The following is a 23932-nucleotide window of genomic DNA, read 5'->3' as shown; positions in this document are numbered from 1 at the left end:
TATATATAAATTAATTATTAAATACAAAACACATTAATTTTTAATTTATTAAATTATTAAATAAAATCTGACTCAACTTATACCACTCATAATTTTTTTCTTTTTTAAGTTATTTTTATTTCAGTCTTAATTTTATTTCTATTTTCTCATATTAATACAATATTTTATTTTTATCTAAAATAAAAATATCATATTAGTATTGCAATTATTAATTATATTAGTAAAATATTGTCATACTGTAATTTATTTTGAGTATATTTTAATCATTATATACTTTTAAAATTTAAAAAACAAATAAATTATTAGTCTAATTTTTTTACAAAATAATTTTTTTTAAATATTTAAATTTAATTAATCTAACTTAAGGTAATCCATTTATCATTTGATTGATTTAAGCGGAATCTATAAAAAAAATTATACAAACTCAATCCAACTCTACCTGTGAACACTCTTAAACCAAAGCCCACTACACTTTCTCTATTTCTTTTGGCGCCAATTAGCTCACCGAATTTGCGTGACAAAAAATCAAATTCAATAGCGTAACAGAATCTGAAGGAACTTTCCGCACTCACTCACACTAACGGCATTGCCATCGTGCGCGGCCTATAAATACTTTCATCCCCTACCGCTACATTCCTCATTCAATTTTTTTTATATAACGAAGTGAAACACACTCTTCTCTCACTTTGAGTTTGCGACTCTGGAATTCCGCTACAATGGTGAGACCATAAGCCTCTTCGATTCTTCCATTCCTTTCTCTTCTTCCTCTCTCTGAGAGTTTCTTAATTTTCCATTTCGTTCTCTCAGGTCGTTGCACAGAAAGTTAAGGAAGCTGAAATCACCGAGCAGGATTCACTTCTTCTCGTACTTAACTGTCGTTTTGCTTCATGCATTTCTTATATTACACATTTTAATCTAATCTGCCTTAAATCCTATGGATCTGAATATCTGATACTTCTATTTTTGTTCGTTCGAGTTTTCTCTTTGCTCTTCTACTGCTGCACTTCCTGTTGATCATTTATTGCTTTTATGCATTTTAAATTTCTTCTCTAAATTTAGTTTTCAATATTATATAGTCGTTATATTTCTTTCACTTATCAAATTCTACACCTGAGAGGATTTCATTTGCCGATCTATAGAATCTGTCACCGAAGATTTTTGATTCAGTAAAAATAATTTGATTCGTCTTAGACACAGAAACTTGCTATTTAGCTCCGTGTAGAAACTTGCTATTTAGCTCCGTGTATTATCATTAGGATCAAACCAGATCTGAAACTGAAAGTTGGTTTAGCTTTAATTTCAGCACCTAGTTGCCTTTAATATTTCTGAGAAAATGTAATGTTTGCTATACGAAGTTTAATTTAATCAAAGTCATATGGAGAAATGTTAGTTCACCTGTTACTTCAATTTGAGAGGATTTAGTAAACTAATTCAGAGTCTGAATCACCGTATTTTCATTATCTAATTTGAAATTTCATTTGCAAGACGAGGAACCTGCTCCGAATTGCCATATTCAACATCAGTTATATCAGAGGACTATTTCCTGAGAAGTATTTTAATGATAAGTCTGTTCCCGCGTTAGGTAAAACCTGGTTCTAGTACTCCAGTCATTTTACGTTTTATTTATTTTTTTAACTGAATCTTCTAATATTTATCTCTGAGTGAATTGCATCTAAAACTATATATGCTTTAAATGACAGAGATGAAGATAAAAAAACTTATGCCAGTGGATGCTGAGTCTCGCAGATTGATTGATTGGATGGAGAAAGGCACGATCAAGCTATTGTCTAACTGAACTTCTAGTGGCGATTTTGTGTTGCTTGCGATGCGTTATTTATTTTTTTCTATCCTATTTATTTTGCAGGTGTATACGATGCTTTACAGAAGAAATACCTGAAGACGCTTCTGTTCTGTGTGTGCGAAGCAGTAGACGGACCGATGATTGAGGAATATGCATGTAAGGATTTAACACATCTTCTTGCAATTTTGGTTAGAGGTGTTAATATGCCGGAATTTGGAAACTGTAGTTAAATGAATCCCACGTAACTTATTGTTTTAACAGGAAGACAATGCCACCTAATTAACACTTTAAGAATGAGTGCTATAATCAAGTGGCAAAATGTGGATTCTATATTCATTTAACTCGAGTCATTTGTGGAGGATTCATAAATGTTAGTTTCATCGTGCAGTTTCATTTAGCTATTCCAATTCTGACAACCAAGAGGTGTCCATGAATATCAACCGCACTGGAAGCAAAAAGAACCGGGGGACCTTCAAGTACAACTCGACTACAGAAATTACTCCCCAGCAGATGAGGTTGATGTTGCAAAAGAGAATATAATTTAGATCTGAAGTGATTTTATCATGTTAACTCACTAACTAAACTACTATTGTTTGTAATTGGTGTAATCTTCAGGAGTTCTGCGTGTAAGATGATCCGAACTCTGGTTCAGTTGATGAGAACTCTGGAGAAAATGCCAGAAGAGGTAAAGAAATTCAAATGCTCTGAATGATAATTTCATAATATTCTCTCTTCAAGTTTAAGTAATCATTACAAACTCTGATTTCTGCATTCTTTCCCTAGCGCACTATTCTGATGAAGCTCCTCTACTATGATGATGTGACGGTATGTTCTTTAACATGAATAGCAAATCTTGGCTCCTTTTATCCTTTCTATGAATTTCTGCATTGCCCAGACTTGAAATGCATACTTTGCTATGCAACTGGTGATTATTTTAGCATTCTGTTATGCCCAAGCAAAGGGCTGACTTATATACAGGGTGATTTGACAATATAATTGTTTTATCCTGCAGCCAGCTGATTATGAGCCTCCTTTCTTCAAGGGATGCACTGATGAAGAAGCTTATCATCCATGGGAGAAGAATCCATTGAAAATGGAGGTTGGGAATGTAAACAGCAAGCACTTTGTGTTAGCTCTGAAGGTAATGGAAGGATGTCGTGTTCACAGCTATGCTTTAAATCTATTTCTTATCTTTTCTTATTCAATTTTATAGGTGAAGAGTGTGCTCGATCCTTGTGAGGATGATAATGAGGGAATCCAAGACGATTTGAGCGCTGGAGATGATTCCATGCAACATAATGAGTATTATGATACTGACAGTGAGGTAAACGAGGATGTTGCTTGATGTGGCTATTGCTATTAAGATTTTAGTGAGGAAACTGACTGACTTGCCATTGATATAATCGTGTTACTTAAATTTAGCATTTCACCATTTTCAGGTTGATCTTACTCAAGGGAATCGATATATAGTTGCTCCAATACGTAACTAGAATCTTTTTTTTTTTTTTTTATTGCACATCTCCATTTTCTCCATTACTTTCTTTTAATATGTAAACAATGACAGATAAAGAGCAAGAGCAGGAAGAAAATGGCATGATTGATGAAGGTAAATTATGTCTTTTTGCTTTCTTTGAGAAAAGTATGTGTGTACACGATGTATTTATATAAATTCAACCCACCAGAGGAATCATATTTTCCGTATTCTTATTGGCTCCACACAGTTATTTTTTCTGGTTCTTTAAAATTGCTAATTCAGTTCCTAACCTATATAACTCAGAATATTTAATGATCTATGTTTTGTTCAGACAATACCCAGGACCCGGTGGAAGATGAGCAACAACTGGTCCGGGTCAAGGAGTGGATCAACTGTTGTCACCGTGACACCATCGAGCTTAATGACGTTCTATCGAATTTTCCAGACATCTCCGTGGTACTTATTTTTTCCTTGACACTTTTATTCGTATGACTTTTTTGTTTAGCCATTATGATCTAACCTCAATTTTAGTTTCTTTTCTCATCTTTTGCCAAATATAATTTCAGTTGAATTGTTTTACTTGCAGGTTCTAACAGAAGGTATGAAGGTTATTATAATGTTCAAGCTATTCTGCAGATTTTATCACTTGCAAACTTTATTTCTCTTTCGCCTGATTTTGCTTGGTTCTTCAGAGATCATGGAGAAGCTTGTTGAGGAAGGTGTGCTATCAAAGACAGGGAAGGAAACCTACGCCATTAACAAGGACAAGGTTGATTTTTTTCTAAATTGACACTAACCCTTTTCCTTGGTTCTAGTAGTGTTGGAGTACAAGTGTGAAGTAAAGTTCTATATCGGATATGAATGGAAAGGTTGAACACCACATAAGTGAAAAAAAAGACTCATAAATCTAAACTTTAAGATTTTGGGTTTAAGTATTATGTCAGGTTCACTTATATAGTTGTTTATGACCCATTGGTGTAAATCTCTCAAGTATTTATTCCTTTGATTTTGCAACAAGTAATCTTTTTCTTTTTTTCCCCTTACTGATGAAATTGCAATGTCAGAAACTAGAATATGAGTTCCCCGTTGTGAAAGAAGAAATTGACGGTCAAATTCCTCAAGCCTTTGACAGAGGTTTGCAGTTTGAAGATCGCATATACATGAAAGTGAGTTTTATTTTTCCTTTTTTTTTGGTGTTATCTATGAGGTTCTTTGTCCCTTTGCAGACTTGTAATATATGTCACGTTTGTTCACAATGAGTGCTCTACAGCTCAAGTATAAAAGTGATGTTTCTTGTGCCTAATTGCACTCGTAATACCGATTTGAAATGAATTGTGCAATGAAGTCAAAGATTTGTGCAAGATGCTGCTAATATTTAATACCGTATCATATAAAAAACTAAAGACGTTACTTAGAGTGAATTATCTCTATCTTTGAAAACACCATGCGAATCTAAAGAGTGGGCGTACATGACATATGATCATGGATCTCTAAAATTATTGACTGATGATAGGAGATGTTTAGTTATATGAAACAGTGGTAATACGTTTACGTTATATTATATCCTAACTTGGGAGTAAATATTGCAGGCTCTCTATCATGTTCTTCCAATGACACACGTTTCACTCACTAAGCTTCAAAGCTTGCTTGAGGGAGAAGTAAACCAGACAGCAGGACGAAAGATACTAGATAAAATGGTGCGGGATGGGTTTGTTGAACCCAAAGGAAGCAAAAGATTAGGTATCAAATTAAGTGCGTGTTTTGTTCTGCATTTGTTACATGATAAGTGCGTATTTGACATCTTCCTAACTTCTGCATTAAACGATAATTTGAATATTTGATGTGATTTAGGTGCGTTCTAATTGTGGAACCAAACACACACTAACAAATCCTTCTCTTTTCTCTTTCTGTTTTTTCCTGGTTACTTTCTATGCCTGCTGTACGTCAGGGAAACGTGTTATCCATTCTGAGTTAACTGAAAGAAAATTCATTGAAGTCCAGAAAGCTCTAAGTGCTACTGAAGCTATGGTAAAATAACTACCCAGTATTTGGGGTTCATATCACCACTTATTTTAATGCATATTTAGTTGTTTACCAATTTCACGTTTCCAAATTTCACAGGATGTTGATCACTGTGAACCAAACAGCAAGTTCAAAAAAACTGGTTTCCATTTAAATGGTGATGGATTAAGGCAGTTAGTATTCAGTATTTCAAATCTACAGCTTTTCGATATTGGTACTTGGTCAACTTACAACTATCTTATGCTTTCTTGTTAATCAGGAAGCAACTATGACGTGTCTACATGTGGGGTTCTCCACTCCATTGGATCAGATTTAACAAGAATGAAAGTGACATCTGAGACAAACTATAGTGACTCCGGGAGTGGACAGAAAACTATAAAGGCAAAAGAGCCCGGGAACACCCCCATAAGCAGGGTTGAGACTAGTTACATTGATCAAATTTCCAGTTTCTATATAGTCGATTGTTTTGCATATATGATGTGATTTATTTTGAAATTGTACAGCCAGTTATCTCAAGAGAGAGTTTTGCGCAAGGCAAAGAGAATGGCAGAACAAATGGAATTGAAAATCAAGGGGACGAAGCTGATACAATTATATGCAGCAAGTCTTCCCAAGACAAACGACCAAGGAAAACTAGCGCGGTATGTTGTGGCTTCTTTATTCCTCATAGTGATATTTTCTTTGTTTAATCCTTTGTATGGTTAGAAAAGAAAAGAGAGGAAATGATGGAAAATTTTTTAAAATTAACGCGAGTCTCATATCTTTATCTTTTTATTTGAATTTAAATATTTTGTTTCTTTTCTTTTTTACACCATCAAACTCACCTTGGTGTTATTAAAAAGCCTTCAAGTAATTTGGACGTGCCTGTAATCTGAAAGCATTTTTCTTCTTTTGTAGGTGAAGGAGCCTATCAATCAAAATATGAAGCGCCAGAGATCTGAGGCTCAGTAAGCCTGAATTCAGATCCCTGAAATATGTCCGGATGATATAGTAACAAAATCTGACTTGTAAACGCCTTAAACACTATCATATGTGGCGTATAAGACAAGCATATAGTAGTAGTAGCAGAGATAATGACTTGGTAGAAATCCCTGTGGTCTGCTTTTCTAGCCGACTTTTTTTTTTATATATATATTGGCTCACGTCAAATATTGCTGTTAGATTAAGGATAGATGAATCATTTTACAGATTTTATTAGAAGCACTTAATTAATACTCGTTATTTTTTTTGTTATTATATATTATTTTACTTATTATATTCTTTTTTTTTTCCTAACTATGTGTCAAACAGATGAGAGGTTTCCATGAGTTATTTTTTCGCTTTTGCTACTTTTTTATAACTTTTTTCAATTTTTTTAGTTGATAAAAGTTGTCCCACGGCCTCAGATTCATTCCATTTCATTTCGATGACCCACGCTTTGTCATATATTATATTTCCTTACTAAATACTACTAATCATTTCTAACTAGAAAAAATTAAATTCATTGGAATCTCACAAAGGTATGATTGTCACAGTGACCCCATAAGAACTTAAAATTGACTTCCACTAAATTCAGATTAAAAAAAATACAATTTGGCACACTGAGTTACAAATTATAATATGTAATTTGATTACCGATTATTATAACATGTGACATATCCTGTAATCTGCATTCATCTTATATATATAACAGTTCGATGCAAACCTGCTAAGTTTTGTAAGCAAAACAGATTTATAACAAAACAAATTCATTCTAGAACATATTTCCTTTTTTTATTTTTTTTTAAAAAAAGAGATTAATAACACTTTTTTTGGGTTGCCAATAGAAGCTGGGGCATAACAGTGATTTATGAATATACTTGATCCGATAAAAAAAATCAAATTATTTAACTTTCTTATGACTTTACAGATTTTCAAGTTAATTAAATTTAATGTTTCAAAATGTTCACATTCCACAGATTTGTGATCTGTGAATCCAGGTCGCTCCACTCAGAAGAAGGTTCTCGATTTTCGAGAAACCGCCACGTGGCTTCTGGAAATAGCTAGTTTGAACTAGAAAGATCCCAAGAAGTCGGTCCGAACGTGGACCCCACCCCTTCCTTCCTAGACGAACACAGAAACGTGTGTTTTAGATTCTAATTGTGCCGTGGTATGAAATTTAGATGCGAATAAATATACCCTGTCCTGTGCCGTGACATCTTTAAGCCAATTGCAATCAAACAAAGTTTCAGTTTTTGGTGTTCCATTTTTCTTCCTCCATCTTTATCTTAAACATAACTTGAACTCTCCATTCCTTAAATTTTAGCTACGAGCTAGTTCCGACACAGACAAAGCAATGGCAAAGACCGAGGTTGCTTGGCATAATTTATATACAGTATTTGGTTTTTCTTAAAATTCCTTCTTTGATTGTTCTTTTATTTTTTCTCTCTCTTTTCCCATGGAGGTGGAGAGTGTAATTTATTGAACTAAAAAAGTAACTTGTGATTCAACTTTATGCCTGCAGTTAGAGGTGACTGTTGAGAGCAAGAACAAAGACCTCAAGCACCTGGGGTTTGTGAGGATTGCTGCTATTCAAACATTTGTGATTGTGTCAAATCTGTATGAGTACGCAAAGCAGAATTCTGGGCCTTTGAGATCCGTTGTAGGAACGGTTGAGAACACTGTAACCACCATTCTCGGTCCTGTCTGCAACAAATTCAAGGACGTCCCTGATGATGTCCTTGTTTTTGTTGACAAAAAGGTAAAACAAATTCTTCCTTTACCTCTTGATCATTTCTACATCCATGTGTTTAAATAAAAAATCGGTCTTTTATTTGTATGGTTTTTGTAATTCTTTCTGGTTTCAAACGTGGATCTGATAAAATAGGTGACGGCAAAAAGGTTGTTGATGATTCATACTCAGCTTGTATTCAAGAATTGTCTTGTTACTTTTTGTGTTGATCGTTTTATATAAACTCAGATCAAGATCTGTTTCTTGAATAGCTAATAAGGAAATGGTTGCCACAGACAAAAGGTATATTGTATTTGTGGTTAAATATTCCCTTACAAAGCTAACACCTACACAAAAATGCTTAAAATCAATAAATTCTTTTGGTTGGCCAACTTTTTTATTTTAACGATACTTCCTTGATTCACTTGCCTGCGGTTGTAAGATCGACTTAATGATTCTGGAAAGGTTTAACCCTTCATAAGTTGCTGTTTTTTCATTACCCTACTATTTTTTTGGTTTGAATTGACCCTTGATTCTTAAGGGAGCCTCTTATTTAAGTGTCCTTTGTACCTTGTGTGCTTGAAAGTCCATGTTAAGGTTTGAAGGGGCATTGTTATTTTATTAAACGATTTTTGGCTAAACTTATTAGCATATGATTTGGGCAGGTGGATGAAGCTTCCCACAAGTTCGATGAGCACGCTCCTCCTTTTGCTAAACACATTGCGGATCAAGCCAAGGGTGTGATTCAGAAAGTGACTTGTGAGGCAGGGAAAGTAGCAAGTGAAGCACAATCTGGGGGGCCAAGAGCAGCTGTTCATTATGTTGCTACAGAATCAAAGCATTTTGTGTTGATAAATTCAGTAAAGTTGTGGAATGGACTCAACCACTATCCACCATTCCATGCACTGTCAGAGATGGCAATTCCCACTGTTGCTCACTGGTCAGAGAAGTACAACCATGTGATCAAGGCCATGACTCAAAAGGGTTACAGTTTCGTTGGGTATCTACCTTTGATTCCCATTGAAGAGATAGCCAAGGCATTCAAGCAGGGAGAGGCTAACTTGAAAGGAGATAATGCAGCCTCTGAGGAACAGAGATCAGAATCATCTGATTCTGATTAAATTGAGCTTTACTTCTTCAAAAAATTTGCTTTTGAGTGACCTTGTTTTGTGGGTTGTGACATTGTGGGGCATGTTGTGGTTGTGACTAGAAAAACTTTTAAGTTAGTAAAGACTTGGCAAGACTGTGTAACTAATCCATGTAGAAAATAGGGTTTATGTAAATGAATGGTGCGGATGATAATGCTCATAAAGGTTGCTTCCTCCTTTTATATGCATATAATATAATAATATTGCTCAGTGCTCTTTATTGTGACGACATTTGGCGGTTGCAAACCTTATAAGCACACTACTGGGTATTGCTTCTATAGGCTCTTCACTATGATTTCTTTATGAATGGACCCGCAAAAATTGACAGAAAACTCGAGAGCTTATCGTTCTACAAGCACAATATTTGGTATTGCTTCTATCATCTTGTGTCTACCCACTGAAACCATACAGTGGATGTTAGTTTTTCAGTTCCAAACGAACAATTGGAGTAAAATGAAGTTTATAAAAGCATCCAGATTTTTTCTTTCACAAAACTGAATTTGTGATTATTAAATTTACTTAGAGTGGATGTTAGTTTTTCAGTTCCAAATGAACAATTGGAGTAAAATGAAGTTTATAAAAACATTCAAATTTTTTATTTCACAAAACTGAATTTGTGATTATTAAATCTACTTCGGGATTCGTACATCGCATTTTGAATCGCATAGTTGTTCCCAGTCTATAGCATATTATTCCTGAACGATCCATAGAAAACCAGTGTCTGCATATGCTATATTATCTCCCTTGAGGCCTGAACGATTAATAGAAGCTAACTAGCGTCTGCATTAATTCTGCAACTTGTGTCTAGATACAATAGGTTCTACGGAGTTCTCTCATTCACGTGATCAACGAAGAATTTCCCCCCTACAGTATTATGAAGTTTGATTATCTCATGTGGTATGTTTAAATTTCATTTTTATTGATGTGTAACAGAAAATGAATTCTTCTCACGCACTCAAGGAAAAATATGGTATTATGATTTTAATAAGCATATGACATCTATAATCTATAATGTTCAAATTTAGTAATCTTTATGTGTGAAACTCTTGTTTCCTTATTTATTTTTTCGAGGATTCATCTTATTAGTGTTGAAATTACTGTGATTATTGTTATCTTCGCCTCTATCACTTCCTCCATCTCTACCTTATTCCTCTCATTGCCTTCGTCACTGTAATTGTCTCTGCATCAATTTTTTTCTATTTGAAGATCAATTTTCTATTGATACCTTCAATGCTATCTTCCTTTTCTTGATTGTAACTCATTAATTGAAAGCTGACCAGTATGATCAGATTTTTCTGTAAACATTGTTGAATATAGTCTGGTTGTCAATATTTTCTGATATTTGTTCATATTTTGTTTCGTCCTCCTTTTTAGGTGATAATATTTAGAGTTTATGTCATCTGCATGTTGCACACACTGATTTGGTGGAATTCTTCTAGTATGTATTAGCCTATATAAAGGCTTCTGTCGCCATGAAAAAATTAGAGGAAAAAAGTTATATATATATATATATATATGCAAAGATATATGTGAAGACATCTTTGCATATATCAAATTAACTTTATATATGCAGATATCAAAGATAAGAAGCAGGGGAGACTGAGAGAGAGATAAGTGAAGATGCTCATAAAAAGGGAAACATTCTAATTTAAAGAGATAAAAAAAAACCCTCGATTTTTGTCCCTCTCATAATCGAAAACCGTCCATTCTTTCTATTATTTAACGTTTTTCAACATGTGCAAATAAATATACATTAAAAAATTGTTTAAAATAGGATGAAGTAAAGTAAAATTAGATAAAATGCATTTCATTTCATTATATTCCATTTAAATTTCCTCCACCAATTTGAGGAATATAAAATGAAATCATTATTTTGGGTGAACTATAATTTTGGTGCTTTATTAGGGATCAATAAGTATAAACAAGAACATAAAAAAATTCTCAAAAGATAACCATCATTCAACGACTATTCCTAATTTTTACCGGTTCATATTTTAATATTTTAGAACATGTTCTTATATCAAATACAATTTATTTTTGGTGGAGGAAGATAATATCAGATTACCATTTTAGTGTAAAAACATCAAATAATCCCAAAAGTGATAAATTCTTAGAAAGCATGAAGACCGAGAATCATAAACACAAAAACTAAAGAAATATAATTTTTGAAATTTTGTTTGTTGTTTCACCAATATTTATTGGTGGCTCTTTTGTGGATAATGTTTTCATTGGTATAATGACTTGTTACGGGGGTTGTGTTGATCGGCAACTACTTCTAACAAGATTCTAATTTTTGTTCTATATTCTCTTATCATTGCTTCTTTTAATCCCTCTTAATTTTTGCCTTTCTGCTTTGTTAACTAGTTAATTTCAAGAATCCCTCTAGTCCCCCAATTTTCACTTCTTAACGATGATTGCTTACTCGTTTAAGGGGAGGGAATGAAACAAGACAGGAATTGTGTGTGGCAAACAAATGAGGGGAGGGATTAAAATAAGAGAAAGGAATAAAACTTCTATACAAATTGAAATTTCTACAGTTAAATTTAGAGTTAAAAAGGTAGAGTTCAAATCTTGATGGATCTAAAATAAGACAAAACAAGCCATGTTTAAAGTGTTGCTATAGAGGAAAATGGACGAAAAAAAAGTATTTCAAGGACAAAAAAGTGCCACGATCTAATGTAGCATTGTATGTGGCACCTAATGCACTATGCCAATTTTTCGATTAGCATTAACTGGCTTTAGTTAACATGTTGACTAAAATGACCGACAAATTAAAGGCTTGGGAACCTTTTAGCCCCAATTTATTTCTTTCAATAGTTAAAATGATTGAGCTACAACTTTTCGAATACCAAATTGACCATTCACTCTTTATTTTTTAATCCCGTTCCATTGTAAATATTCAAACAATTAAATGAGAAATTCCTTTCATTTTATTTCAATCTACTTCATCTGGTTCCTACATTCATTCAGGCTTCATCTCATTCCATTCTATTTTACTTATATTAGATATCCAAACATAGTCTTACAATAAAATAAAATTGAAAATAAATAAATCAGGGTATACAAATAGAATTAACAGTATGGAATTCTGATAGTGGGCCTAATATGACTGGGCTTGGACCACCCACCGATATCTGTAGTGTTTAAATGCAACTGAATATTAATAATGAGCCTCGCTGAAAGAATAAGTGCGCTCCCACCACACACTCACTTTCATCTTTAAATTATTTTTTCCACTATCGGAGATAACAATCTTCAATTGTCATAAATCGATTTTTTTTTTTTTTTATCCAATGTGCATCAAATACTGTATATGAAAAGTTACACAACCCGCACCTCAACTTGCAAAATTGCATCAACATCTCTTTCTAATATTTTCTTTTTCACTTGTTTTCTCATCCGTCCTTGATAACCAAATATCTCTTATCTCTTTGACCACAAAATAGTTGGACATAATTAATGCTGGTTGAAAACGGGTCTTGGAGGATGCAAGCAGCTAAAATGATGGGAAAATATCAAATATGTTCGGACATAATTAGGTTTATATCTTTACAGTTGTCTCTATTTTAATTAAGTTTTCGTACACGAACAAATTATAAGTTTAATGTTTACATATGCATCACCTTAAAAAAAATAAAAAATCATAAGCATGTTTACCAAAGTTCTGGTATTTATTGCTAACACGATAAACTCCTACAGAACTTTCTAACGGTGATATACTATAAAATTTTGTACAGAGACTAAAACAGGTTTATCATAGAATGACTAAAATTTAAAGTGAATAATACTAGTAGTTCTTTTTTATCTGGAGAGAATTTGGTCCTTTGTTAGAAAATTATAATGATAATGTCAAACAATTGTTACATGTTGGAATACCAGCCAAGGGGGGAAATATTATTTATGACCAAATCAAATTAAGATAAGAATACATTTTATATGTAGAAAAGTGACTCTATGATTCCAAATGAGATTATTAATATTCCAACACTCTTTACTTTCCGGTTAACACTTTCCTGGACATTCTTTTCTGTATGCAATTATATAAGAATATCTCCTAAAGAAGATTGGTCACTCTTTTAACCACCTCGTGAAAAATAATTATCCACCAAAGAATCGGCGCCATCAAGTGTTGACACTTTTTTTTGCCAGTTGTCATCATCACTTTGATGACTCGTGGATATCGGTGTCTCAAGGGAGGCAAGATTGTAAAACCCAACTCAACATGTCGTATCCTTTTCCATTCTTGTTTTGTGCAATGCAACCCTTTTTTTAGTCTTTACCTTTGTCTCAGCCGCATAGCCCAGTAAAAAAAACACATATGCAGATCACAACACGTGTCAACTAAACAATGCTTGAATCCTATCAATAACAAAAGAATTTTCAAAAGGCTTGTAACAGTTTTATTTCAAACGTCAGACAAATAAATAACCTCCCATTACTTTCAATGTAGCTCCTCATTGTATCCTTGAAATTTATATCAATGGAAAGGATCTGATTTAGTTGGGTGTCAGAAAAAAATAAAAAAAACCTACCAACATTTGAAGTTCAATGAGTTGGCAAATTCTGCACTATACTTATAATATTATCAAGCAAATAAAAAGTAATTAAATAAATTGGAAGTACAAACATAAAAAGTTCATACACTATAATTTACCAGAATTAACAATTAATCAAGGATGATAGTTGCTCTATAACAAAAACTATCTCCTTCATTTTGTTTTTCAGGAGAATTCATTTACGGTTCTATACAACAGTAACAGAAAAAGTAAAAGGAACAGAGGTCGAAGCAAAACACTGTCATTGAAGTTTGCACTTCGCATAACCACGGCAAAAAATGAGATTTTTTTCTTTTACCCCATGTAAAAAATAAATTCATACCCGTTGAAACTTCCAAGCAGACTTCATTTACCGTTAACGTTTGTAAAAATAGTCTAGTCTTCTAACTATTAACCATCATTACCCCGTCATCTCCGCCGCCGTCATTCTCACCGGCGACGCCTTCGCCGTCGTCATCGAGCCACCTCTCAACGGTAGCACATTCCGCCTTGTGCCGGAACTTCCAATCAAGCGCCTGACAAGCGCGTGAGCAATAATTCACCAAACCGCAAACCGAACACCTTCGAAACTCGTGCCTCCTTGTCTCGGGTCGCCCGCAACCCGAATGAGAACAAAGCCTCATATCCGGACCCGGAAACCCGCCCCGGATATCAAACCACTCCGACATAAACTGACTCGCCGGGTGAGCATCCGGCGCCGGAACATTGCACCCGTAATCACTCATCAACGGGCAACCCGACCGGAGCCGCGGGTGGGTGACAGGGTGGTGGCTCCAGGTCAGCCAGGGGCGCTTGGTATTCCCGGCGGAGAGCACGGCGGCGAGTTCACGAGCGTTTGCTTGCACCAAAAACCGTCGTCCCTCCGTTACGTTTAGCTTAACGCCGTAACCGTCTTGCAAGCAATGACCAAGCTCACGCAGCGCGTCGATATGACCGAGGAACGCAGCGCGTGCGCAAAGCGCCACACCCGCTCGAAGGTCCTTGTCGTTTTTGGTGCCGCCGCTTCCGTTGAACTGTATCACCGCGAGCGAGTACAGCGCCGGCGCGTGAGAGTTCATCGCCGCCTTCGCCATCAGCGACGCGCCGCTCCCTCTGTTTTGCAAGCAGTAAAACCGAATCTGCAAACAAATAATAATAGCCCCAAGAGGCAAAGACTCAAACTTTTGGTCAACATTTAAAAAAGATAATATTATTTCAACAAAAAAAAAAGAAGTGAGATTAAGTAACTCCTATTAACTAACCATGCCGAGAGTGTAACAGGCTTCAATGTTTCCGGCATCTGCACAATGTTTGAGGAAACGGTGAAGAGAGTCGCACCAGTTTTTGGCTTTGACTGAGAATGTTTTGTGGGAAGCTTTTGATAACACAAGAGAGTGAAGGCCTAAGGAGTTTAGTCTCTTGCACCTGTTCAGTTTCAACAAATCATTCAATCAACCAAAAACATAAAAATAATGGTTTTTTTAGGAGATTGAGAAAGGTGCATACGTTATTAAGACACTAATGAAATCGGAGGGGGAAGTTGCGGTGGAGCTGAGCTTGCAGAGGATAGAGAGGACAAGGTCGTCGGGGAGAGAGTCGAAGAAGTCGTCGGAGGTTTTGTCCGGCGAAGTCTTTTGTCTTTTCCGGCAGGACATGGTTGAAACTGGAAGTGGAGGATAAGAGAGGCGTCTCGTCGTTGCCTAAGTTAAACCTCTTGGGTCTATTTATGTGGCTTTGTCTACAACTAAAATAGGTGTGTTGTGTAATGGAACTTGAAACTTGGAACTTGGAACTTGGAACTTTGAACTTTGAAGTGAGTGAGTGAGAGAGAGAGAATAAGAAGGGTAAACGCAAAGTGGCAAGTTACATAGATAGGAGAGCAGAGGGTAATGAATCAGAATCCCCCACCACAACACACCAACATTAATTTAAAATATTATGATTGCAGTCACAAATTCATCATACAATACAAATAATTTAGTATTTGAATGTAAAAAACAGTGTGATAATTTTTTTTAAAAAAATTGTCAAATTATTTTATTATTAAATTTTAATATTTAATGATTAATTAATAAATTATATTTTAAAAATTAATTTGATGTTGTAAAGTTTAAAAATGAATTTATTATTAAATTATGTGTTAAATTAATTTATCATAGCTTTTAAATATTTAAAGATTAAAATTGAATTTTTCATTTTTTAAGAATAAATTTTCCATTGCATCATACTTTCAAAAATTTAACTATTTATCCAATATACTATACTTCTTTTTTTATTCATAAAAATTGCTAAAATAACATTAAATCACACTCAATAAGAAAATTATTTAATATCATTTAATGAAATAATCTTATTTAAATTAAAAATAATTCTTTCTTGAATAGTGATTTATTAAAATCTGATTGATATTAATTGAATAAAAATAAATGCTTAAAATGAAACTTCAATTTAAAAAGGCACATCTGAATCTTTTTTACATACACAAGATATGAAAGTAAATCTTTATAAGAGAATAGTTAAAAAATAAGAAACAAAATAACATTAAAAATCACATAAAAGTGTATTGCTATATTTTCAATAAAAAAATATGTATAAAAAAATTTAATTAATTTTTAATTTCTTGAATGAATATTTTCAAAGCAAATATTAATATTACACTCGGTTTAAGTATTTATTTTTTTTATTTTTCTGAAAATAATTTTTATTTTTGAATTTTTAAGATTTAGAAAATATATAAAAGAATATGTTTGTTTAAAATTTAAAAAATAACACAGTAACATTTTTAATTTTTTTCTTAAAAAGTATATTCATACATCTTAAAATAGTTTATTCTTTATATATATATTTTAAATCTTAAAATTTGAAATTAAAAATTATTTTAAAAATATATAAATAAAAATACAAACAAAATATAATCAATAAATCGTCATTGTCATTCTTATTTTTTATTTTCTTTGAAAATAAAAATAAAAAACACTTAAACCAACCTACACATGACATTTTCAAAAAACAATTAGAAAGGGGGAGTAGTTAGAGAAACGGCTCTCTTCTTGTCGTTTATATGTGTCAAACGGCGTTGACCAAGATCCACCCTGTCCTCCTTCCTTACCTTTCTACTGCAAAATCCTTCTCCCTTCTCTGCACGCATTCTTTAATCTCTACGTCTCTGTGCTTAAGTTTAATTCAAAGTTTCAGACAACTATTATCCTTCACAAAAAAATAAACTCAAACAAGTATTTAAGACAGAAACAATATATTTTCTAAATCATATTAAAGTCAACTCGACGTTTCATTGTTAGTTCAGTTATACTATTGATAGAACAAAATTTATAACTGTTCAGAAAATATTTTATCCATTTGACAGTTTTTTCCTAAATTACTATCATCTTATTGCAAATTTTCACGTATAATAAAATTATTGACCTCTTTAATAATTATTCTAAAAAAAAATACTTATTGTTATTTCTAACCAGTTGATTGTGTAATTTTTTTATACTGACTGTACCTAACAATTAAACAATACTATTTTGTTTTCTACGTGACATTCTTGGCATACAAAATCATTTTGAACGCTAACCAATAATTGATGAGATTCATATAAAGAAATACTTCACTTTTAAAAAAAGGAGTATACTATTCATATAAACAGTAAATATATTTCACGCTTCTACACGTCTATTTGCATTTTTCTTCTTTTTTTCATTCTTTCATTTTCAGGAGATCAGGAATAGAACAGGAAAAAAAAACATGGTCATGGATGATTTCTGTTTCTTGTTGCCAACAAACAAATGAACCATAGCTGACATAATTTCAAGCGGTGGAATAATATTACGAGTGATGGATCTTTTTTTTAATAACCAAATATGAAATCTATAATTATTATATTCCATAGATATTTTGCTGAAATCAAACCAGTGCTGACATAGCTCTTTTTTAGCGGTGCATCACAGTTTTCTTGCGGTGTTTTTTCTTGAAGAAAAATATTGAAATCAATGAAACAAAAATAAGAAGTAAATTTAAATTGTTTTAATAGCATTGAATAATCATAAATAAAGTTATTGTGTTTCAATCAATCCAATTAAGTTATTAGCGACCAACCTAAACTGAGGCACGTTATTTTTAGGGAAACTTTTGTTTCACAGGTAAATTTTGCCTTGGAAATACAGGACCGATTTTTTTTTTTTTCATCTTTGTTATAAAGTAATAAAATAATTAACCCAAATATACTTTATTTTTTAGTAAGTCTTAATTTCACATTCATTTAATCTCAATAAAAGGAGTAAAAACACACATATTTCCCTTATTACCTATTACCGTTCTAATGTTTCCTTCAGCTGGGCGCTATAATTTTCTAATTCTCACAAATTTCATGCTTGTGCCAATTTCATTTACTATCAATTTGATTATGTTACAATATTTTTTTCTACCCCTGAATACTCCTCTTTTAACAGACAATTCTTGCTTTAATGGTGTTACATGTCAGTTTTCATACACCAAGAATGTTAGGAGGATATTTTAGTAATTGTCATATATAATCATAGGAAAAAAATGTTTGTCTTTTATATTATTATCTACAAGCCTTTTTACATGTCTTTTAATGTTGTTTTGTAGCAATAAAGAAATGTAATCAATTTTCTTAATTTTAATAAAATAGTTATAAAATGTTCTATTTTATTCTTTTTTCATTCCACGATAAAATATATGTAAAAATTAATTAAAAATAAAACAAGTCAAGATATAACTATGTAATTAATGTGATAACTAATGTAGATTTTATATTTGTTCTATTAAATGGATTTAATCATTCCATTAAATCTTAAATTAATTTATATGACATGTATAATAATTTATTGATTAAAAATATATATTCAATTTTTTATTAAATAATATTTATATTTATATATTTGATATTATTAATGCATTACTAGAAATATCAATTCAAAAAGGCAATAAATAAGTAAATTAAAGCATAATCAAAATTTGTAATTAAAGCATTAAGTCACGAAATAATATTCCCTCTGTTTCTTTTTAACTGTCGGACTTTTGAAATATTTTTGTTCCTATTTATCTGTCATTTTCAGAGTTTAAAGTGATATAATTTTTTTTCTATCAATTTTACCCTTCTCTCCATTATTTTTTTTATATACTCCTAAATTAGATAATAAATATTGTTAAGTTGAGAATTGTTACGTTTATATACTTCTATTAAACAGCACTTTGCATCTACTCCCAATACAAAAAAACTTAATTCCCAACAGTAGAAAATTCAATAGTATTTTTTTTATGAATCTCAATCTTTATTTAAAAGGAAAAGCTGTACGTGAAATTGAACTACAAATAAGAATAGAAAAAGATACTCCTAGTTATATTTGCTTGGAAGAAAGAGTGGAAGACTCCTTTGAAATCATGAAAGTAGAAAGAGTTGGTGATTCATTTGACAGCATGGAAGAAAACCAGAATTGAAGCCTCCTTTGATAGGATTGATGATGATGCTAAATCAGGCTTGCAAGATGACAAAATCATGGAAGAAACTCCTGATGATATTTGTTTGAAAGAAAGAGTTGAAGACTCCTTTGAAAGCATGGAAGTAGAGAGAGTTAAAGATTCATTTGACAACATACAATTATACCTATTCAACATTAAAATGATGCATAAGCAACTACTGAATCAATATTAAGAATAAGGGTAACTAAAATAATCAGCAACTACTTCTAAGTTAAAAATAAGGGGAACTAAAGTAATCAACAACTTCTAAGCAAGTGTCTTTCAAATACACAAAACCAGAAATGTAGAACATAGTCTAAGAAAACACCAACAGGTCACTTAAACCCATCCCCTCAAATATTTCTTAACGTAAATAATACTCTAAGGTATTACAATTAGACTTTATTGTTAAACAATTTATTAACGTCACTATCTTCTGAATTTGAATCAATATATGCATAAAATAAATAGCACACAAAGATTAGGCACACCTTCCTCTGTGTTCATCTCTTCCACAATGTATGCATTACCATCGTGTGGTTCTTCATTTAAATCAAATGAATGTAGGTTTGGGAGGATGTTTCTAGAGAATCTGGAACAATATTGAGATCAAAAGCAAGTTTGTCTTCTACACCAATATTCAAATCTGGCAAGTTAGTGTGAGAATATTCCTTTGCAGAAATGAGTTGAGTCCCTTCAATTTCAATTCCCAGATTGATTTCAGCATTTAAATCTATGTGATAATGAAAATGTATCATTTGAAGCCATATTTGTAGATTTATGAATTTTTTTATCATTGAATCAGAACCATATATACTGTGTAAATTCTTGAGTAAGTTTTTTGGTGGGAAAACAAAGCCTGATGCTATAATTCTTCAAATCAAATTTTTTTTTGGTAAAATTTTTTAGATTAAAAATAAAAGAGGGAAAATTATTTTTGCTGAATGTGTTTAAGAATCAAATTATGAAAAATGAGAAGTTAAGAAGTAAACCAAAGAGATAGTGGAAATTTGAGATAATGGAGTATTAAACCAAAGGAGTAGTACGATGCAGTGGAAATTCAATAAAAAGGAGTATTCGAGAGGTTGTACTGGAAGTCCAAAATTTTAGTTTCAAGAGAGAGAATTTGGAAACGTTAAATGTAAAAATAGAGAATTGATGACAGTTACTCCTTGAATTTAGTGGAAAACAAAGAATTAAAAAGGATAAAATAGGAAATATATTTACAAATTCCCTTCAAATCAAAAAATATTTATGACTTTTTTGGTTATCTAATTCTAAACGACTCTTATTTAGAAATAGAGAGAGCATAAAATTGATGCTTGGTCAAAAAATAGCATTAAATAAAACAAGAAAAATGTGTTATTGTTATGAAATATTTACGTTAAATGATTATAAGTAAAATAATATAAAATTAATAACAAACTATATTCTAATTCAAATTATATGAAAATTATTTTTCAAAACTGAAAAATCTAAGAGTTATATTACTTGAGATTTTTAGATTTCTTCTTATTCACATTTAATGTTTTTTTACTGAAATCAACATTTAACATATCTTAATCACTAAAAATGATATTTTTAAGTTTGTGGTTAAGTGGATTTTATTTTAAAATAATTAATATTTAAAAAATATAATATAGAAAATATAGATTAAACTCAAGCACTAAGAAAGTAATAAATTTAAAATAATAAATAAATCATAATAAAAATATTTTTATAAATTATAAAATATAAATTTAATATCACTAAAAATACGGGACATTAGGCTAGTTATATATATTAGATAGTATTAGATATGATATTTTTATTTTTAATCCAACTGGATCAGGATTCTCCACTGCTCGACACGTGGCAGGCTGCATGAATATATTACATTTACATTTAGATATTCAGATAAAAGGTTGAACATTGCATAGAATGAAGACACGTGGGAGTTTGGAATGGTGACTCGACAGTTATTATAATACTATTGATTAGATTAAATAAGAGAAAGTCTATCTGATACCATCTCTCCAACACCATATGCCATTACCAATCTACGTATCTTATCCAGATTTCGTCTTTTTATTTTATTTTTCTGCCCAAAAAAAATCAACTTTGTTAGAAATGTTATCCTTTTAAGATGTTATCAACTTCTTTTTTTTTGCAACGTTACCTAATATAAATTGTTTTTTACGGTACATGGATGAACTACATTTTCAGTTATGAAGTTTAATTGGCGTTTGGCACATAGAAACCTAATACTATATTCAAATTTAATTATCTTAGTATCTTGTAAAAAAAACTTAATAAACAAAGTATCTTATAAAATAAACAGAGCCGACAACTTTAACCCAAAAAATCCACAAACCATTATTTTCTAATTTGGATGGCTGAAGAGATATTAAACGAAGGATAATATAATAAAATATTTTAATTTGCCGTTATATTGGTTTTGTTTATAAAATTAGAATGAGTCAAACGGAACATATATATATATATATATATATATTTAATGGCGTCCCATTTAATAGTTTACCTTTTTCTTTCAGTTTAAGAAAGATGAAACTAGTTTAATAAAATTATAACTTATTATTTAATCGACTTTGGAAATAGTCAAATATAAAAGTTTATTCCATTTTATCATAAAATATTTTAAAAACGATACAATGACTTTACTTGTATATATTTTATTTTTTCACTTCATATCATTTCTTTCTTTTCATTTCATTTCACCATCATTATCCCAACATACCATAAACAACCGTACCATGGTCTTGAATTAGCAGTGTTCCTCGGAAGGAAGAAAAACATGTTCCATAATGGACTGAAATCACTGGATAGAAGATTGGGAATAAATGGTTTAACTAAAGTTACTACATTATAGACGAGTTATGGACAACAGCAAAGAGTCCATGAAAATCGCGTGACTTGGTTAAAATATCTGTCAAAGTAATTGCTTGTTAAAATCGAGTTATGAAGAGATGTGAACGATGTTACAAAATGTCAAAGTAATTGCTTGTTAAAATATCTGTCAAAAAATTTAGTTTTTTTTAAGAGGTAAAAAAATTTAGTTAACGGTGCATTTCTTGTGAGAGCATATATTATCTTTTATTTCAGTGTTTTTAAGTGACTGCTATCTTAAAATTTAATAAAATTCAAATAACATATTATCATGTACTAATATATGTATAAATTACCAACTTGTGATTTATATTCTTTAATTAGGTGATTTAGATTTTGAATTCTAATCTTAGATATATTTATAGTCCTTAAAAAATTAATTATTAATTTTTTATGATGAATATTTTATATCGATATTATAAATTCATGATGAGTAGAGAAATAAACATTAAACATTAAGTATTTTATTATTATTATTATTACGATATTAAGTGTGTGAATACTTAATAATACAGGTATTTCATTTTTTGGGCAAATTGATCAAATGAGGTTAATTTTATAAACTATTTTTAAAAAGGGATCTTTTTTAAAACTAATTCGAGAGGTGGTCTTTTAAAGGCATTCCGTCAAGGAGGCTGGCGAAATATGGCCGGGACGCAATACGTGGTGGATTCGCCAATGCCACTAGTGAGACAAGGTTCCGCCAGGTTGACTGGTGATATAGCTGGTACACATGGCAGCGGGCATAATGTATTTCGCCATTATGAATGGCGAAATACTTTCGGTATGGAAAATTAATTGAACTTGAAACGATTGTAACTTTTGATAGGAATGTCCATTTGATACTCATAATATATCAAAATGCTCGAAAATGAAAGAGGAGTTCCCTGGAAAATTCCCGAAAGGGATTTGGTCAACTCATTTTTTCAAAAATAGGATTTAAGATTAAAAAATCGGTTGAATCTTAAATCCTATTTTTGGAAAAATGAGTTGACCAAATCCCCTTTGGGTATTTGCCAAGGGATTTCTCCTTCAATTTCGAGCATTTCGACATATTATGGACCTTAAACGAACATTCCTATCAAAAGTTACAACCATTCCATGTTCAATTAATTTTTCGTACCGAAAGTATTTCGTCATTCGTAATGGCGAAATACACTGTGTCTAATGCCACGTGTACCAATTGTATTGTCAATCAACCTAGCGAAATCCTGTCTCACTAGTGACATTAGCGAATCCACCACGTGTTTTGCCAGCCTCCTTGGCGAAATGCCTTTAACAAAAAAAGATCCCCTCTCAAATTAGTTTCAAAAGAAATCACTTTTGAAAAATAATTTATAAAATTAATCCCATTTAGTCAATTTTTGCCTCTTTTTTTTTTTCATGTCAATTTGGATAGAATCTGATCTGATATGTGAAAGAGATCTGTGAAGTCTGGTCCACTTTTGTTAGAAGGTTTGAAGACAGGTAAGTTGTATATCCTATGTGCTATGAGTGAGAACGGATCTTGTCAAATTCTGCCACGTGGGTCGTTTTCTAGTTTGCATATAGTTTAAAATTTAAATTTATAATAAAATTAATTTAAGCATTAAAGGTATCTTAAATTAATTTTAATTATAAATTTACATTAAAATAAAATCATGTATTACGAAATGTAAAAAATAATTCAAAATGTCAAACAAGTTCAAAATGCTAATGACACTTTTTCAGATATTCTTCCTCAAATATTTTTTATATAATTAATTAGAATTTATTGAAAATTATTAATTTTAATAATTTTGTTTCTCATTTAATATAAATTAGAGGAGAGAATCATTAAATATAAAACAAAACTACAAAAATTAATAATTTTGAATAGATTATAACCAATTATAAAAAAAATGTCTTTAAAAA

General features: G+C 31.6%; 3 protein-coding genes and 1 long non-coding RNA gene across 6 annotated transcripts; 2 read left to right on the top strand and 2 right to left on the bottom strand.

The window, feature by feature from the left end:
- Positions 1-505: 505 nt before the first annotated feature.
- On the top strand, positions 506-6643 carry LOC100792473 (meiosis-specific protein ASY1). The gene is made up of 22 exons (XM_006601833.4): positions 506-719; positions 808-864; positions 1486-1582; positions 1701-1769; positions 1865-1957; positions 2190-2316; positions 2417-2486; positions 2585-2626; positions 2814-2942; positions 3015-3125; positions 3241-3283; positions 3366-3407; positions 3607-3731; positions 3862-3874; positions 3968-4044; positions 4340-4441; positions 4865-5015; positions 5224-5303; positions 5397-5454; positions 5557-5711; positions 5801-5938; positions 6195-6643. The coding sequence occupies exons 1-22, from the start codon at positions 717-719 to the stop codon at positions 6246-6248; spliced, it is 1836 nt and encodes a 611-aa protein (XP_006601896.1). The 5' UTR covers positions 506-716; the 3' UTR covers positions 6249-6643.
- Positions 6644-6991: 348 nt separating this feature from the next.
- On the top strand, positions 6992-9298 carry LOC100816931 (REF/SRPP-like protein At1g67360). Of its 2 annotated transcripts, none has more exons than XM_014770902.3 (3): positions 6992-7650; positions 7780-8016; positions 8652-9298. In XM_014770902.3, exons 1-3 carry the CDS (start codon positions 7612-7614, stop codon positions 9105-9107), a joined length of 732 nt encoding a protein of 243 aa, XP_014626388.1. In that variant the 5' UTR covers positions 6992-7611; the 3' UTR covers positions 9108-9298. The 2 variants fall into 2 exon arrangements, with proteins under 2 accessions (XP_014626388.1, XP_003551288.1); XM_003551240.5 differs by having other exon boundaries at positions 7231-7626.
- Positions 9299-13089: 3791 nt separating this feature from the next.
- LOC100797397 (F-box protein) lies at positions 13090-15587 on the bottom strand. Of its 2 annotated transcripts, XR_005889472.1 has the most exons (4): positions 15176-15587; positions 14932-15094; positions 14013-14808; positions 13090-13493 (listed from the first exon to the last, which is right to left on the bottom strand). XR_005889472.1 is itself a non-coding variant. In NM_001369324.1 (3 exons), exons 1-3 carry the CDS (start codon positions 15322-15324, stop codon positions 14074-14076), a joined length of 1047 nt encoding a protein of 348 aa, NP_001356253.1. In that variant the 5' UTR covers positions 15325-15509; the 3' UTR covers positions 13717-14073. The 2 variants fall into 2 exon arrangements, 1 of the variants encoding a protein (NP_001356253.1); NM_001369324.1 differs by lacking the exon at positions 13090-13493 and having other exon boundaries at positions 13717-14808; positions 15176-15509.
- Positions 15588-18944: 3357 nt separating this feature from the next.
- LOC121174016 (uncharacterized) lies at positions 18945-19867 on the bottom strand. Its single transcript, XR_005889678.1, has 2 exons — positions 19645-19867; positions 18945-19240 (listed from the first exon to the last, which is right to left on the bottom strand). It is a non-coding gene; the product is annotated as an uncharacterized lncRNA (long non-coding RNA).
- Between the last annotated feature and the right edge of the window lie 4065 nt (positions 19868-23932).

This window comes from Glycine max, chromosome 18, assembly GCF_000004515.6.
Source record: "Glycine max cultivar Williams 82 chromosome 18, Glycine_max_v4.0, whole genome shotgun sequence".
Classification (NCBI taxonomy): Eukaryota; Viridiplantae; Streptophyta; class Magnoliopsida; order Fabales; family Fabaceae; genus Glycine; species Glycine max.
Note: the sequence above shows the minus strand (reverse complement) of the source record. Positions and strands in the feature narration are given on the sequence as shown.

Bases quoted from the DNA above. Each gene is read 5' to 3' on its own strand.
- LOC100792473 (XM_006601833.4), top strand. The intron at 2,943-3,014 runs GTAATGGAAGGA...TCAATTTTATAG, and splicing joins ACTTTGTGTTAGCTCTGAAG to GTGAAGAGTGTGCTCGATCC. The intron at 4,045-4,339 runs GTTGATTTTTTT...TTGCAATGTCAG, and splicing joins ACGCCATTAACAAGGACAAG to AAACTAGAATATGAGTTCCC.
- LOC100816931 (XM_014770902.3), top strand. From the start codon at position 7,612: ATGGCAAAGACCGAGGTTGCTTGGCATAATTTATATACA. The intron at 7,651-7,779 runs GTATTTGGTTTT...TTATGCCTGCAG, and splicing joins CTTGGCATAATTTATATACA to TTAGAGGTGACTGTTGAGAG. The intron at 8,017-8,651 runs GTAAAACAAATT...TGATTTGGGCAG, and splicing joins TTGTTTTTGTTGACAAAAAG to GTGGATGAAGCTTCCCACAA.
- LOC100797397 (NM_001369324.1), bottom strand. From the start codon at position 15,324: ATGTCCTGCCGGAAAAGACAAAAGACTTCGCCGGACAAAACCTCCGAC. The intron at 15,095-15,175 runs GTATGCACCTTT...GAAACTGAACAG, and splicing joins TTCATTAGTGTCTTAATAAC to GTGCAAGAGACTAAACTCCT. The intron at 14,809-14,931 runs GTTAGTTAATAG...ATTTGTTTGCAG, and splicing joins CCTGTTACACTCTCGGCATG to ATTCGGTTTTACTGCTTGCA.